This window comes from Chroicocephalus ridibundus, chromosome 9 (assembly GCF_963924245.1).
Source record: "Chroicocephalus ridibundus chromosome 9, bChrRid1.1, whole genome shotgun sequence".
NCBI lineage: Eukaryota > Metazoa > Chordata > Aves > Charadriiformes > Laridae > Chroicocephalus > Chroicocephalus ridibundus.
In genome coordinates this window covers 43,434,957-43,450,571 of record NC_086292.1, presented here as the reverse complement: position 1 = coordinate 43,450,571, position 15,615 = coordinate 43,434,957, and the positions used below count along the sequence as shown (strand labels likewise).

Sequence of the window (15,615 nt, the reverse complement as noted above, 5' to 3'; positions counted from 1 at the left end):
CACGCAGCCGTGGAGACCAAGCGGGTCCTGTCGCCCTTCCCCTGCTCGCCCCGGCAGCTGGGGTATGATCCCCATGATCTCCCCTTTCTTGGGCACCGCTCCTTGCCTTGGTCGGGTCTTTTACTGCCCTCTAATGAGGGAAACCAAAACTGCAATTTTTTTTTTTTGTTTCTGTTCATTTTCCTTCTTTGAAAAGCTGAAGGACTCCTTGCACCCCTGCAGCTGGCGGCCAGAGAGATGCTGAGGCCGGGTGGGACACCGGCATCAGCTGAAAACGCACATTATTTGGGCAAATCCATGCAAAGGCACCCAGAGATCTGAGCCCTGACATCCCCTCTCCTTCAGTGCCCCGAAGAACTGGCAGCTTTCGGAAAGCGCCAATCCCACTCCCTCGCCACCACTTGCACCAGCTCCCAGGAGCTCGGCTTTAGCCAAATCTGCCAAGTCATCCAAAAAATGCCCAGATCATGGGGGGACGGGGATGTCCCTCGCTCGCTGCCCTGCCAAGACTTCACCAATGGTCCCCTGCTCTCCAGCCTTGGGCGGCCAGCGGGCAAGAACTCACCTGCATCTCCTGGTGGGACAAAGTGCTGATGCAAGGTGACCCGTGAGTGACCGGGGTGTCCCTGTCCTCGTTAATCACACGTGGCACTGAACCTCCCCCAGGAGGTGGGTGGGGAAGGCCCAGGCCACGCAGGGACCGGCAGCGGTGGCAGCGCTGAGCCTGTGGCATCTTGAAGAGGATCAAATTGTTCTCCGGGTCATACTCCATGGACGGCGAAGGTGCAGCTCCAGCCTCTGCGGGCAGCCCCTGGGGGCCCCAAGGTCCTGTCCTGTCCTACCCCTCAGCCTGAAGGACATCGTCCTGTGGTGCGATGGCTGCTCAAGTGCCACAGGTATGGCCTCAAGCCCCGTTTTGGCTGTTCACGCCCATCCCCGGGCTTCGGTCAGAGCCTTGGGCTGCTCCCAGCTTTGCACCCGAGGGCTCGGGGCGAGCGGGGGACACGGCCGTCGCCCAGCCGCTCCTCACCCCCGGCTGGCTGGGAACAGCCACGGCTGCGGAATGTCGTTCACCAAAATAACGGCTTTTTGCCGGGAACCGGCTGCCCTCTAGAGGGTCCCCTCCGGCATGGCGTAAAGCGAAAAGCAGGGGCTTCTCGGCCTCCCCGTCCCCTCCCTGCGGTGGGTGCGAGGCATGGTGAGGGTCCTGCTCCCCTTCCTGCTGAGGGACACCCCCCCCGGGTCCCCCCACCGAGACAAGCCGTCCGGTAGCCACCAGCCTGGGCGACGCCGAGCCGGCCCAGCCACGGCCCCTGCTCTGCCCAGCACCCTGGGATGGCCACCACAGGGCATGGGCCATGGCCTTACGGAGGAGACGCTCCTGTGGGACCACCTGGACCCACCTGGCAGGGAGATGGGGCAAGTCGCATCACGCCAAGGGGTCATTTCCTCATCGGCTTTGACGAGGCCTCAGGATTTCAGCGTTTGCAGCGTGGTGCTGCGGATGCGGGCTGGCAGGGGGATGCCGGGCTGAGCTCCTCCCCACGTCCCACGGCATCAGGGCGGCCGTATCCTTACCTGCCCACTGCCCTGGCTCTCTCCTCAGGGCTCTGCTTCTCCAGTTTTCCCGCAGGCAGCCCTGGGTAAGAAATTAACCAGCGCCGAATTAAAAATATCACCTGCCTCAGGTAGATTCACCCCCCTGTGCCCTGGGCAGGGACAACCAGCACAGCCCCCCATAGCCCCCACACCTCTCCCTGCCGCAGCCCCACGGCTCGCGGCCAGTCACTCTTTTTCCATTAGGAAAACCATTTTTCAGGAACATATAACTCAACTGTGAAATTTCACTCTTGGCTGAAACTTGGCCCAGCAGCAGAGAGGCTGGGAAGGGCTGGACCCGGCGGCTCCAGGTGTGAAAAGGGATTTTTACAATGAGCTTTTGTAACTTGGGAGAAATAGCTTCAATCCCAGCACCGTGTCTTGCCCATGTGGGCTTTGGTGTGAACGGGTGGAGCGGAAAGACCAAACCCACAGCAGCCCGCAGGATACCGTCGCATCCCACCTGGGGAGAGGCACGTCCTGCCCAGGAAGGGCTGGGGACAGAGCGGAGAACTCCACTGATGTCGTGGGAGCAGCACTTCTCCTAGAGAAAGGGGAATTCTCCCCAGAAAGGGTCAAAAAGAAGTTTACACACCTCCAGAGATCCAGAAAAGACGGAGGTTGGACAAACACATAAACATCGGTACCATCCCAGTGAAATCCTGGTGGAAACGGGCTTCTGATCGGGTGGAAATTCCCATCCGAAGGGGTTTCCAAGTCTCTATCACCGCAGACTGCGAAACTATGTAAAACAGCCAAGAAGAACATGCTTATTCCTGCAGAGTGAAAATACCCATCCCGGCATGCCCGTGGCTCGCAGGAAAGGGCCCCGTGATCCCGTAAGAGCCCCAGTTTTAGGCACTCGCCCAATGCTTCCACCCGAGCGGCCGCCGCACCGAGGGGCTGCAGGACCCCCCCAGACACACCACGCTGGCGCGGTTCTGAAAATCTCAGTAACACTTTTTAATATACAAGAATCAAAAGTACAGCAGTTTTACAATGTAGGAAAATTTAATACATACTATATAAACAACATATTTACATCAGAAATCACTAGGACAGTGGCATTTTTTTCACAAATATAAATTAATATTAATTACTGTTTTTAGTCAACAGGTTTAAAAGTCCACATTTTTACAGTAAGAGTCCTTCTCTCCCCGGAGGGGAGACGGAGGTCAGGAGGAAATGGGTGAAAGCAGAATAGTATTTTTGCGTGGATCACTTAAAACTGTTCACGTAATGACTTCAGAGCGCTGTTTAAGTATCCACTTCGGTTGGGCACCGCATTGCCTGTCCCCGCAGCAGGTTTCGGGCCGCAGGACTTCCATCGTGTGAATTCACGACTTTACACCATTTCCAAAGGGGTCAGGCTGAAAAACTCTCTTTTTTTTAAAAAAAAAAAAAAAAAGAAAACCCAGCAAGTTGCTACTTTGTCCTGCAGCGAGGCTAGAGGGAATCCCGCAGCTGGTTGGGAAGGAAGAGCTGTACCAGATGCTGACACAAACACCGCAGTGAGGTTTATGGCTGTGGACCCGTCCCCTCTGATCCCACTCACATCCAAGTGACTGTGTCTGGTCCCTATGTCGAGGGGACATAAAACACATGCGTGCGTGTGCGTGGGCTCAGGGAGGATTTTCTCCCAAATCTAGTTCTCCAGCTTCATTAAAGCCCAACCCAGTGAAGACCCACCCACCATGAGTGAACAAAACTATGTGACTTCAGTGTCAGGCTAACGTGACAGCGGGGACAGCTCTTCGGTGGATACGGGTAAAGCTTTTGCTGTTGCCCAAAAAAAGGAAACCCCAACCAAGCTCACACCTGGAACGAGCAGAAACCCCCCCCACGCCTGCACACAGAAAACGCCTCTTGCTGGGGCTCCAAGTTTTCCTGCACCAACCGTAACACTGGTCTGGCCAGTATTGCCTTTTGCTACAAGTGTATGGCACGAGCTTTCCATCACGATAGCACCGCTTGGCGAACAAAAAGAGCAATTCTCTTTGCCCCTCCCAGGTTTCTTCCATTTTCACATTAAAAGCTAATACCTCTGAAAAGAAAGGACCTCTTTGTTGAATACCGCAGCAAGCGCGCCTGCAATCACAGCTTAGTGAGAAACACCGCGGAAACACGCTGTCTCAACACCTCCCGTCACCCGGCAGCTCCAAGGGGGACCGTGGAAGACTTGCCTTCACCTCCTCCTGCGCAGGTAAACACAAGTGTTAACACTCTCTCGGGGCAGTACGGAGCCCCTGAGGAAGCAAAACTGCCCTGCATTTGGTGGAAATCTTGCAAAATGAAAACAAAAGGGGAGCAAAACACTTCCTGCGTGTCCTGTTAAAGCAGCGGGCTCAGAAAGGCGGGATTGAGGGCAACAGATTCCAAGGGATGCGCTGCATGGAGGGAGGGTGGAAGGAAGTATTAGTGTTGGTTTGTGTGCACCTTCCAAGGCACTGGCTGGAGTCAGGAAGCCAGCCCTGAACACCCATCTCCCCTCAGCCTTTCAGGGAAAAAACATCACAGCTTATTAGGGTCAGATACTGGCATCTTAATAGGAAGCCCGGCTTCTGTTCCCCACCAAAAAGAGGAGTCTGGAACAGCCTGGTCTTCAATACTGAGCTCCGGGAGATGACCCATCCCTGGACACCAGGCTCAGGGCAGCCTGGCTGTTGGGAGAGCTTTATGGTCTCCAGGGATGTGACTCTATGGACAAAGACCTAGGACCTGAAAAATAATCACCCAAACTACTTCTGGCCAGCAATCTGTGCGCAGCCCCTCTCACCACAGCAGTCTCCAGCCCGGGCACTGTTCTGCAGCACACATTGGGGCTCGAATACTTGGAGGAGTGTTTGCTCTCAAGTCCACTAAGCTGGGCTGCAGACTCCTCTCTTCCCTCTGCCCTGCTGGGCTCCTAAGACATTTGCTCCAAGGATTTTTAATTCTCCCCCTGCTCACTTAGGTGCCAAGCCCTCAGGCACGTTTCCAATGTCGACAGACAGAAGGTCTTTCAGCAATTCAGAGTTACTGCTGACTGCTGGCAGGGTGGCAGGAAGGTGACTGCTGAACAGTGATCAGTCCACTGGATTCCTATTTAACTCCGCTCTGCCATCCCTTATGCTTTTGTTGCAGTACAGTTTTGTGATCACTGTTTTCACGAAGTGCAGAGAGAAGTGACTTGCCCAAAGACTGGAGCACCTCAGTGGCAGGGAGATTAGGAACTTCAGGAGCCCTAGATACCCAGAGCCACCTTTTGACCTTGCAGCTCCCAGCTAGCATCTGTTAGTTCCTGGACCATCCAAGCTGCCCATGTCAGAAGAGAAGAGGAGTTTTGTTACAAATTCCTGAGCCCTGTCCACTGGGAAATACTGCTCTCACCCCAATTTTTTTTCCTACTGGTTAGAAGAGAACTAAGCCTTTGCTAAGGAAGTTTGTCTATTTTTCACATATCCCAAAGCCCCCTGGAGTCAAGATTTGCCAGTTCCAGCCCTGGAGATGGGAGGAAGATCCTCCACACCTCTTCTGTTGCAGGGGACACAAGAGCAATCAAAGCAGAGCCAGTTTCTTGAAATGGATAAAGACACAGAAATGATAATGTGGGCCAGGAAAGCAATGGATTGTCACCAGCATGGCTCCAACTCCTTTGGAGACACTCTGCAGGGAGACATCGAGTCCCTCTTTCAACCAAGCTTGGCTGCTGAGGGACTCTCCTGTCCCTCCTTGAACATATTCTCCCATTGCCCTGTGCTGGTTACAGACAAAGCCCAGCCCAACCAGTTTATCCCCAATCCCAAAGCAGCATCTGTCACATAACATCAAGTCAGAGCAGGCACGCAGCCTTCTGCACGATCCTAAGCAGCATCGATCCACCTTCTCGGTTTGGGGAAACACTGGCTGGGGAAAATTCCCTTGGGTCCATTGGAATGGGGAAAACCAAAACAAAACGAAGAATGAGGCAGCAAGGGTGGTTCCAGAGTTCAATGGTAAAAGAGGGGAAAGGAAATGGGAATCCAAACCGAGAGCTAGGGAAAAAATCTTCCTCCACCTACTCCCCCAAAATCCTCCTTGACCCAGCAAGATGATAGCAGCATGTTCAGAGTTTCTGATTGCTGGCTTGGAGAAACCAGCCGCTGTTGCATCAAACCAAGTATTTCAGACGTGCGCTTTCCCCCCCTCTCAGTCACTTTATGTTTTCCGAATGTTCCAGTTATAATCTGGATTGTTTTTCTGTTCTAACGACCTATCCAGAGGTGACCTGTGATCGAGAGGTGACTTGGAATCGTGGGGGGATTTCTGAGAGGGGGGCGAGCGAGGGTCCGACACTGCAGGGTGAGGTGGCGGGAGAGGCTGTTTGTAATCTCCCGATTTGTCTGTGTGGAAGGACCGGTAGTGGTCCGAAGGTCCTTGGCCATGGTATCCCATGGGTGGCCTGTGATCAGACATCCGTCGGAAATCCTGCTGGTGGTAGTTCTGAGGCCTGAACTCATCGGATCGTCGACGCTTGGAATCATGGTGGTGCCTGCAGAGAGAAAACAAATGGATGGAGATCAGTTCCCCAAGGAACACCTGACCACCATGGCCGGGTACATCACTGCAAACTCTTCCCAGCCTTTCCGAGATGAAAGGGGATTACCTGTCATAATAATCTCGGTGGCCTCTGTGGTCTCGGTCACTGTTGTACTGTTCGTATGGCCTCTTGCGGGAGAGGTTATTTGGTCTGTAGTTCCCAGAGCTCCGGTGGGGCTCTCCACGAGATCGCCGATCCCCGTAGTGGTGGTCCTTGTACCAGTGCTGCTCATACTGGTGATGCCGCTCCCCACCCCACATCTGGTTGCTGTTGCCACCGTAGTTGAACTTTCGATCCCTCTGCCATTCTCCTCGGTCTGCAATGAGGAAAGCACCAGTAAGTGTCTTTCATACTTTAGTTTAAACCCATTACTTTGCTGAATTCTCAAAGAAATTATAACTATTGCTGTGGGCCTTTAACTTTCTCCTCCCTCAACTACGTGGGCCCAATTTTATTCTCTGAATTTCTTTATCATTACTTTAGCAAATCTTATTCTGTCCTATTCTTATACTCTTCATCACTATATCACCATGTTTTCTAGACCAGCGAGAAGCACAGTGGCAATAATATGTTCCATCCCATCACTTTTAAACCTGACCAGACGCAAGTTCCGGAAGGATTTGTGTCCAAGAGCAAACAGCCAGGAGGTTAGAAGGGATGGTCTCTCCTGGCTTGCCGGCACTCACCTGTGTTGCTGAAATGTCTCTTGTTTGGATGACCGTAGTTGTCACGCGGGTGCCCGTGCATCTGCTGCTGGGCATGGGATGGGGGCATGTGGATCTTCTGGGAATGGGGATTGTGAGGCACATGAGACTGGGACATCACAGAATCGCGGCTGGAGCCTGAAGGCTCTGGGCGGAACGGCTTCTTCATGCTGGACATGTCCTCCTTCTTCTTCTGCTCCTGCAAGGCAGAAGAGAGGGTTACAGCTCAACTGCTCTTCCACCAAAAGATTCAGACTAGGAGAGCAAGAGCCTTATCTGTCAGGCTCCGGATTTTTCTGCAGACTCCCCACGCTGTGGGCCACTTGAGGACTTGGTGAACCAACTGTGGCCAAGCGTAATATGAATGGCAATGGTACAAACGTGGTGGGTGGACAGGCACAATTTTGCCCCATGCGACTCTGCTTCTACATCCCATCCCTACAGGGCAGCATTCCCAGACTTTTCACTCTAAAGATGAACTCAACGCAACATTCCACACCAAGCAATGCTTTTTCTTGGTCAGAACAGCCAGAACAAGGTGACCAGTGTTGTTAGGTGAAGGGAGAAATGCCACATGAAAGAGAAGGCAAATGCAACCAGACTGTTTAGATGTTAAGAAAATCACAGACTGCCAACAACAATAAAGCAAGCCCATGATAAGAGGCAAAAAAGTATTGACACTTCAAGTGTGACAACTTTTAAAGACAGTACACAGACAGACAGCAACCGGAGGGAAGGCACTTCAGGTCTCACCTCCTCTTCCTGCGATCTTTTCTTATGAGCCATCTTGTAGAGTTTGTGCAGTTTTCTGGCATCAAATTCTGTGAATTTTGACACAAATATCCATAGGTTCCTGGAAGGACATGAACATTGTCTGTTAATTGCTACATCGGCAGTTTAATTGCCAACTGCTTTCAAACTAACATCAAATCAGTTCTACCCTCTCTGGAAAAGAGTCTCAAACCCAGCCCAGGACAGGATGATCAGAAGAGATCTGGAACCAAGCTCTTCAAAGTAAAATAAAGAGGTTTGCATTGGTTTATCTAAACTAGCTCTGAAATCAATTTAAATGAAACACCTTGCATTGTTTCAAGTTGTTGAAACAACTTGCAGACAAAACCCTCACCTGACACTGGTCGTGGACTGAGTGGGCTAGAGAACATAAGATCTCACAGGCTAAATAAGAGGCCAATGGCACACTCATCCACATAAAACCCTCTGACTACCGTTTTTAAATATCGTAGACCAGCCAAAGAAAACAAAATGATCCCCCACCTTCTCCATAGTTTGATATGATCCTGGTCGGTGTAGGCTTTAAGGCACTCAGAGATGCGGTCCCCAATTTTTAGGAGGCAGTTGCGCGTGTGCTCCAGCTGTTCTTGAACCGTCAGTCCCTTATCAGGCTTATCGAGTTGCTTTAGTGCTTTTTTGACTGGTCTCATCCTTTCCTTGCACTTGAAAAAGCAACAGAGAGCACAAAGTCATTAATTTGGCACAGGGCTCTTAATCAGACAGAGCTGGAAGAAGTTCATTAGCATGAGGTATTAGCTTTATCTGACCATTAGGCAATGAGAAATCAGCTATGAAAATAGCAATTTGTTAGACATGCTGCAGAAAATAATGAGGAAAAGACGAGAGTCTCCCCATCTCCACCGCTGCCCCTTTTCGAGGGGAACAGTTTGCTTTGCAAACCGTAATCGCACTCGGTTTGCTCTTTGCCCTGATCCCACGGCAGGCAGGGAAGCATAACCGAGCACTGACATGCTGAACCAGCAGCCCCAGCTGAATGAGCGCTCACTCAATAACCTCCCTGTCCATCCCCATCTGTGGGCGCTTTAATCTATTGCTTTTACCCAAACTGGAAAACATGAGATGAAAGCACCACCTTTGTCGGCTGCGCTCATCAACACTGTGCACAGACAGTAAATCAGACAGGTCTCTACTGCCTGACTGGACCTCTCATGCATCACAGAGGGAAAGTAAAAGGAAAAAACAGACACAAAAAAAAATAACACAAGACCCGCAGGGAATACACAGATTTTAATTTAGAGAACTGTTGCTAAAAAGCGATATTTCAGCACTTCCCTGTGCAAGTCAGGCCAAGGAGATTCTGTCATGACAACTTTTACTAAAAGGCTATTTTCACAAGCAGCCTTGCGAGCGCGTTTGTTGCAAGAGCATTAACACAGCTCAGGAAGTGCTTACAGCTCAGACAACTCCACACCTCCCACCGCCACAGCAAGGTCACCCTCAAAACTCTCCTGTATTTCCCCACCTGGAAGAGCCATAATAGCTCCTTGGCTTCTACAGGAGAATGGCTACCACCTAAGGCCGCAGGGTCTTCTGTAACCCAGGGCTGTCAAACGAGCAGGGGGAAATTATCAGCTGAAGGAGAGAGCCCTTCTGCATGTCCTGTTGACATGCTGCCTTCGTCTGCCCTGGATGACATCCCTGGCAGAGGCAGGGGGTGAACATGTGCACTCATGCAAAGCTGAATTTTGAGGAGAGTTATCTGAACCCTTGAACAGCGCAACTGCTTGGTGAGAATCGGGAGCTGAAAGAGCTTTGAAGTTTCTTCCAGTTGAAGTGTCATTTACAGCAGCCAGCTGGTAGGCACAGAGGCAGCTGGTGGACAACTCTCGTACAGGGTTGTCCTGCCATGCTCTCAGACCGGCCAGAGGAAATCACGGTGGAGCACTAGAAGGGGGCTCACACCCTGACACCTAAAACACATCCTTGGATAACATGTAAGCAAAAACCCTAGCTGCCTTGCTGGGCTCTCTGCCACTGTCCTCCCATCTCCCGAGGGAAATACTCACTATGCTGAATGTTTCTTGGTCCAGATCGTCATCCTCGTCTTCTCCAATGGGGATCGGTTCACTCCCTGCAGTAATGTGGACAGGACCTTGTGATCTCTTCCCTTTACTTCCAGATTTGGCTTCACCACCTTTAGGCTTTACAAGGACAAATTACACACATCACATGATGAGCCAGACTGCAGGATCCCAAGTGATCCAACTAACAACCTCCACACTATTGTTACTGGCAGCTGTTAAACCCTGGGCACCGCTCCTACAACTTTCCTCCCAAGATCTCAAATTGTTTAGCTATAATGCCTCTATTTAGCTTTACGTCATCCCTGAGGGAGTAGAGAGAAGTCAGAGTCAACATTTTGGACATGAATACGATATTCATACTCATGGAGAGAAAAACAGCGTTGAAGACTTGGAAGAGAGGTTAAGATAAAGAATATATATCCCTTGCAAAGGACAGAGCTCAGAGTACTCTCATGTCTACAAGGATTTGCAACTTGGTGATGCCAGTAGTCCTCAGACCCTCTGGAAAGTAACCTCAAATCATGGCCCGTTAGGGTAAATTTTGACTTACATGACTTACCTGTAGTCAAAGCCCTTTAGAGTCAAAGTCATACCAAAAATCACTGGAAAGCAAACTTTCCCCTACATATGCAACAAAACTTCTTGGTTTGCACTTATGACCTCAGTGTCAAAACACACTGGGCATGCAGTACATACCTGTTCCTTGGACAGGTACTTCAGGTCATTATTACAGAAGCTTTTACTCCCCTTCCAATTTGAACCCAGCCTCAGGGCAGTTGTACCCAAAACTCATGGGACAGTTTAGTCCACAACATACCGTTGATGTTGAAACACTCATTCTGGTGAGTCCTGAACTGCCACAAGGACAACTCACAGTCTTGGTGGTGTGGACAGCTGGGTTATTTGGGGTGAATTTAAATTAGAGGGGAATACAGACAAGGAGCTGCCAAGCTTGTGATAAATCACAGCTGAACAGAACTTTGATCTGAGTGCTCCAGGCTCTTCCCCCTTTCTTTCTTAACATCAGCTATTTGGCCATATCGCTGTCACAGGGACAGCTTTTCTTTTTCGCTCACATTCCATCAAGCTTTAGGATACATTGCTTTCTCCACTCTTTGTTGCAATTCTTCACAAAAAGAATCCAAGAGGACTGAACATGGGATACCACCTCACCCCACAGCGCTTCGCTGATGTCTCTTCACACAGGGCCTTTAGTGAATCATAAGTCTCATAACTTGTCCTTCTGCTCAAAGAGTTTCCTATCTCTTAAACTGCTCCGGAGAGTACTGCATACCTTTTCTTTCTTGTCTTTTGTCTTCTTTTTCTCTTTATCGCTTTCCTTTTCTTTCTTAGTTGTTGTCTGTTTTTCCTTGTTCTCTTTATTCTCTTTCTTCTTCTGTTTCTTTTTCACGGGGCTCTTTTCCAAGCCATCCTCCTAAAAAAAAACCCAATCAGTCACAGCACAAAGTTGGAGTCCATCACCTCACGTACACTTTCTTCCATAAAACTTACATCCTTGAAACACAGGCAATTTTTGAGGTCCATCCAAATTTGCCCTCGCACCTCTTTAACCAGACAGCAAGCCCTACTTAACCAGCTGCAACCCACCCAACCCTTGGAAAAAAGGGTATAAAAACCAGGCGAGCCCCAATCCGTAACTAGCTGGCAAACTGCAGATAAGCACCGCTTTCCTTTGCCAGCTGCGCTTGAGAATGCTCAGCCCCTAAGGTAGATACTGATCAGCACATGAACAAAAAGCCTTAGACTTCAAGCCAAACCACTCAAAGAGAGAAGGTTTTCTAAGCAACAGCATGACCTTGGTAAACTCCAGCTTCACCACCGGCTGACGTACTGAAAAGGAGAGGGAAACAATTCTTCTTTCTCTCCTTTATAAGGGCAACAGAGTTTGTCCTGAGACAACCTTTCCTCCAAGTCAATACGTGGATGTGTGTGGCCATTCTAGGATCCATCAAAACACTTAAAAGCACCAATGTAAAAGAGTGGGTGGGAAAGGTCCTTCTTTCACGCCGAGAGCTGGATGTGCTTTTGTGAATTTGCCAGCCTCCCGTGGGAATGCACTCCACAGTGTCCCCTGACTCCACAGGGCATTTGCTAGTGGTGCTTCTCAAGGCGAGTTTCTGCCGTAACAACAGAGCTCAAGGAAACCTGGAAACACCGCTAGCCACCGAGTTGACTCACCTTGACTTCACCTTCTTCTGACTGGTTGTCTGAGTGCCGAGGAGAGGAGAGTTCGTTCCCATGCTCATCTTTGACTTTGGGAGCCTTGTTCTCTTTCTTTACTCGTGGTTTCCTCTTCTTTAGCTTGCCCTGGTGAAAACACAGAACAAGTCAGAGCAAGCAAACAGCTACAGCTGCTTCCTGAGGATATACCCCATCTCCTGAACGTCTCACCAACAGCTGCCGGTCCTGCAGAGCGGCAGGAAACCTGATGAGCCCGAGTTCTTCAGCAAATGTAATAGTTAATTACTTGTCCCTTACTAATTATCATTTCAGTATCACAGACAAGTCCATATTCTGTCATGTAGATGATGTTCAGTGACCTGGGAACACAGGCTCTCTCCTACCATCAGCAAACCACTCATTCTGAAAGCCCCAGAATCAAGCGGCCACATCTCACCTCTTCCCCATCTTTCAAGTTTTCTTTCTTGTCCAGATCTTTCTTCAGCAGTTTCAGTAGATAATCAACTCGGGTCTGGAGCTGTTTTCCCTGAGGTTTCTTATCTGTCTCAACAGGTAGGATCTTTGATAAAGAAGAAGAAAAAAAAAATACACCCACATGTACCTATATCAAACACTGACAAAAGAGATACACACTAGCAGCAGTCCCTCCAGGTCCAGCAAAGGGTTGGAGATGCTGCACCTTCTCGGGGAACAAGAAGGTTCAAGTATTTCTTCCAGCTCCCACACAGACTCTCCCTGTCTAGCCAAAAGCAAAGCTCCTATAGCAAGCATCCCTCCCCCTGGCCTTTTGCAGAAGTGAAAGGACCCCAAGGAAGCTCTCTAGATTCTCTATGATCTTTCTGGTAGAAGAAAAGAAACTTTGCAAATTATATGTGGGACTCTGAGTTGCAAAACTGAGTCCGCTCCCCTTGACACATCAGCTTTGTTTGTGACAGCCTTATCACCGCAGGGTGGTCCTCTTTGGTAACCTGAGACATTGCTACAGCAATGATACAGATGCAGAATTTTGAGCAGAAAACAAGGCTGCAAGGTGCCATATCGTGGAGGAAGTATCTCAGTTTCCTAACTCTGGTTACCTTGACACGTCATCGGAAATTGGGTGGCATGTCTCAGGCAATTGTTTCCTTTGGAAAATGCCTTTCTGAACTTCACGTAGGAGGGCTCTCAAGCCACAGTGTGATCTTTGCTAAAGGCACTAGCGGGGATGTCATGGGAATGCAGCAGATTGTCAGCAAAGCTGGTGTAGAGAGTCCCGATGTTCTTCAGCCCTATGTTGCAGTTTGCTCTCCTTCCACTGTGCTGACACAACAGATGGCGGCTTATTTTTAACCTGGATCATTTCAACATGGCCCCCACAAACGGTTCTTATGGGAATGACTGAGGAACAGAGGAACTAGATGGAGGCTTTCCAGCTGGCTTTGCTGCCGTAGCCAGTCATGTAACCATACCCTCAAAGCTAACACAGACCAGTCTTGAAACAAGCAGTGTCAAATCTGTGAAAAATTATTTCCACGCAGAAATTCAGACTCAGCTTCTTGTGAGATGCTCAAGGAAATATCAAGTCACAATTATGCAATGCACCGTCTCCACTGTGCACGTAACCACACATGTCAGCATTACCATTTTCTTCCTGCATCATTTCAGTGTGGTTCATATGGTACCGTTCAGAGAAAATTTACTGCCAATCAAATAACGCAACTCTGCTTTCCATCAAGCATGTAACATTCCATGGAGGTCACTGTTTTCCTCATTATTATTTATTATTATTTTTGGAGTGGTTACAAACATAAACATCTGTTTCTGGAGTAAATCAAACATGTTGTCTATGAACACTGCAACGGACCCAATGCAAGCAACAAGCAAAGCGACCTACCTTATCAGATAACTTCAATTCCGGATCTGTTTTAATTAGCTCCCAGTTTCCATAACCATGCTCGTAAATTCCCACTAACAAGCGAGAATCCTCCTCCACTCCCCAGTCTACATCAAAATGGGCAGCTTTGACACGGCACGTCAGGCGGTACCTGAAGGCATTTCAAACATGAGCTACTTTTAATGCTGCGCAGGATAAAGCAAATCCACATATCTAGGCTATTCTCTTTCCACTACAAAATCCAAATTCCCTGAGCCTCTATCTGCATTGCCTACTTAGCCAAACTCACTTCTTCCTTTCCTCTGGGTCCGTGGGAATGGATTTATGCAGCATTTCAAACTCCTCTTCGTGCTGGATGATGGATTTCACGTTGACCTGGACACCAGAAATCTTGATAGTAGGACCTCTTCTTTTTCCAGGTCCTTTCCCTGCTCAGCAACAAAACACAGCAACTAAGAGAACTCTTACAGAAAGAAATGCCTCTGTAAAAACGTTTAGACGCACAGAGATCAAGACCTTTCCTGCAATACCTTATTTAAACATAAGGCTACCTGCTAAGGTAGGCCGAAAATCTAAGTTTTGTTTCACTAACTCACTTAGATCTGCAATCCGAACACCTCCCGGTATCATTTTATTAAAAATACATCTAAGTACGCTGGAGCTGTTCCTTCAGTAGTTTTGTTCAGCTGCAACAGGCAGAGACACAGCGTGAAATCCAGCCCAGACCCCTCTTATCTCCAAACCAACAGAACAGCCGCAGAGTGGTTGATGATGCCAGCTCCGACAAGTGCTAATTGCGGATCCAGCTTTACCATGGAGTACACAGCACCAGTTTGATCACCAGTCCCAGGAGCAGTTCAATATGATCTGCTTCGCCTTGTGGCCCGGCATTAAATAAGCTGATGACTTCAGCCTCTCCCCACGAAAACTCATGCTCAGCAGAAGGCAACAGACCCAAACGGCACTTTCCATTCTGAGCAGAAGACTCAGGGGTTTCCCTCCGTTGGTGAGGGCTGCCTGGCAGAGATGGGATGGTTTAAGTGTGTGCTTGTTCTTTGCGTTTAAGTTGCAGTGCGGCATGCAAAAGGGCTACAAAGCTGGTGAGGGGTCTGGAGGACAAACCTTATGAACAACGACTGAGGGAGCTGGGGTTGTTTAGCTTGGAGAAGAGGAGGCTGAGGGGAGACCTCATCACCCTCTACAACTACCTGAAAGGAGGTTGTAGAGAGATGGGGGCTGACCTCTTCTCCCTGGTGACAAGTGATAGGACGAGAGGAAACGGGTTCAAGTTACGTCAGGGGAGGTTTAGATTGGATATTAGGAAACATTTTTTCACTGAAAGTGTTATTAAACATTGGAATTGGCTGCCCAGGGAGGTGGTGGATTCACCATCCCTGGAGGTGTTTCAAAAAAGGGTAGATGGGGCACTTAGGGACATGGTTTAGAAGTGGCTTTTGTCAGGGTAGGTTAAAGGTTGGACTCGATGATCTTAAAGGTCCCTTCCAACCTCAACAATTCTATGATTCTATGCCTCCCTGCCCAGCAAGGGAATGGTTTTCTCACCACCTCCATGGAACTTGCCCCAAAAGCACCATAACAGCAGCACACAACCCTCTTGCTCACCTTCACCTGGATTTTCTTTCAGCTGCTCCTCGTATTCTTGCATTGCTGACACACAGCTATTGTGGATGAGTTCCCCTAACCGTTTCAGATCAGCCACAGACTTATCCACCAGCTCAGCATCCCGGGCAATACACTCCAGCCTGGGAAAGGGGAAAAGAGAATTAAAAGTTTTGTATTTGATACAGCGTATCTCCTCCCAGTCACTCCCCGAGCAATTGT

At 49.3% G+C, this 15,615-nt stretch overlaps 1 protein-coding gene across 8 annotated transcripts in view; it reads right to left on the bottom strand.

Annotated features, from left to right (window-relative positions):
• Positions 1-2,994: 2,994 nt before the first annotated feature.
• The window catches only part of CHD2 (chromodomain helicase DNA binding protein 2), an 88,182-nt gene continuing 75,561 nt past the window's right edge, over positions 2,995-15,615 (bottom strand). For 7 of the 8 annotated variants that reach the window (XM_063345658.1, XM_063345659.1, XM_063345657.1 and 4 more), the window contains 12 exons: positions 15,397-15,536; positions 14,063-14,201; positions 13,774-13,924; positions 12,337-12,459; positions 11,898-12,026; positions 10,993-11,133; positions 9,681-9,815; positions 8,137-8,315; positions 7,615-7,714; positions 6,844-7,060; positions 6,224-6,473; positions 2,995-6,109 (listed from right to left, as the gene is read on the bottom strand). In XM_063345658.1, coding sequence (XP_063201728.1) covers positions 5,776-6,109; positions 6,224-6,473; positions 6,844-7,060; positions 7,615-7,714; positions 8,137-8,315; positions 9,681-9,815; positions 10,993-11,133; positions 11,898-12,026; positions 12,337-12,459; positions 13,774-13,924; positions 14,063-14,201; positions 15,397-15,536 — 2,038 coding nt within the window. In that variant the 3' untranslated portion in view covers positions 2,995-5,775. Of the gene's footprint in view, positions 6,110-6,223; positions 6,474-6,843; positions 7,061-7,614; positions 7,715-8,136; positions 8,316-9,680; positions 9,816-10,992; positions 11,134-11,897; positions 12,027-12,336; positions 12,460-13,773; positions 13,925-14,062; positions 14,202-14,585; positions 14,791-15,396; positions 15,537-15,615 lie in introns of those variants that run through there. The other variant, XM_063345663.1, reaches the window with a different exon arrangement.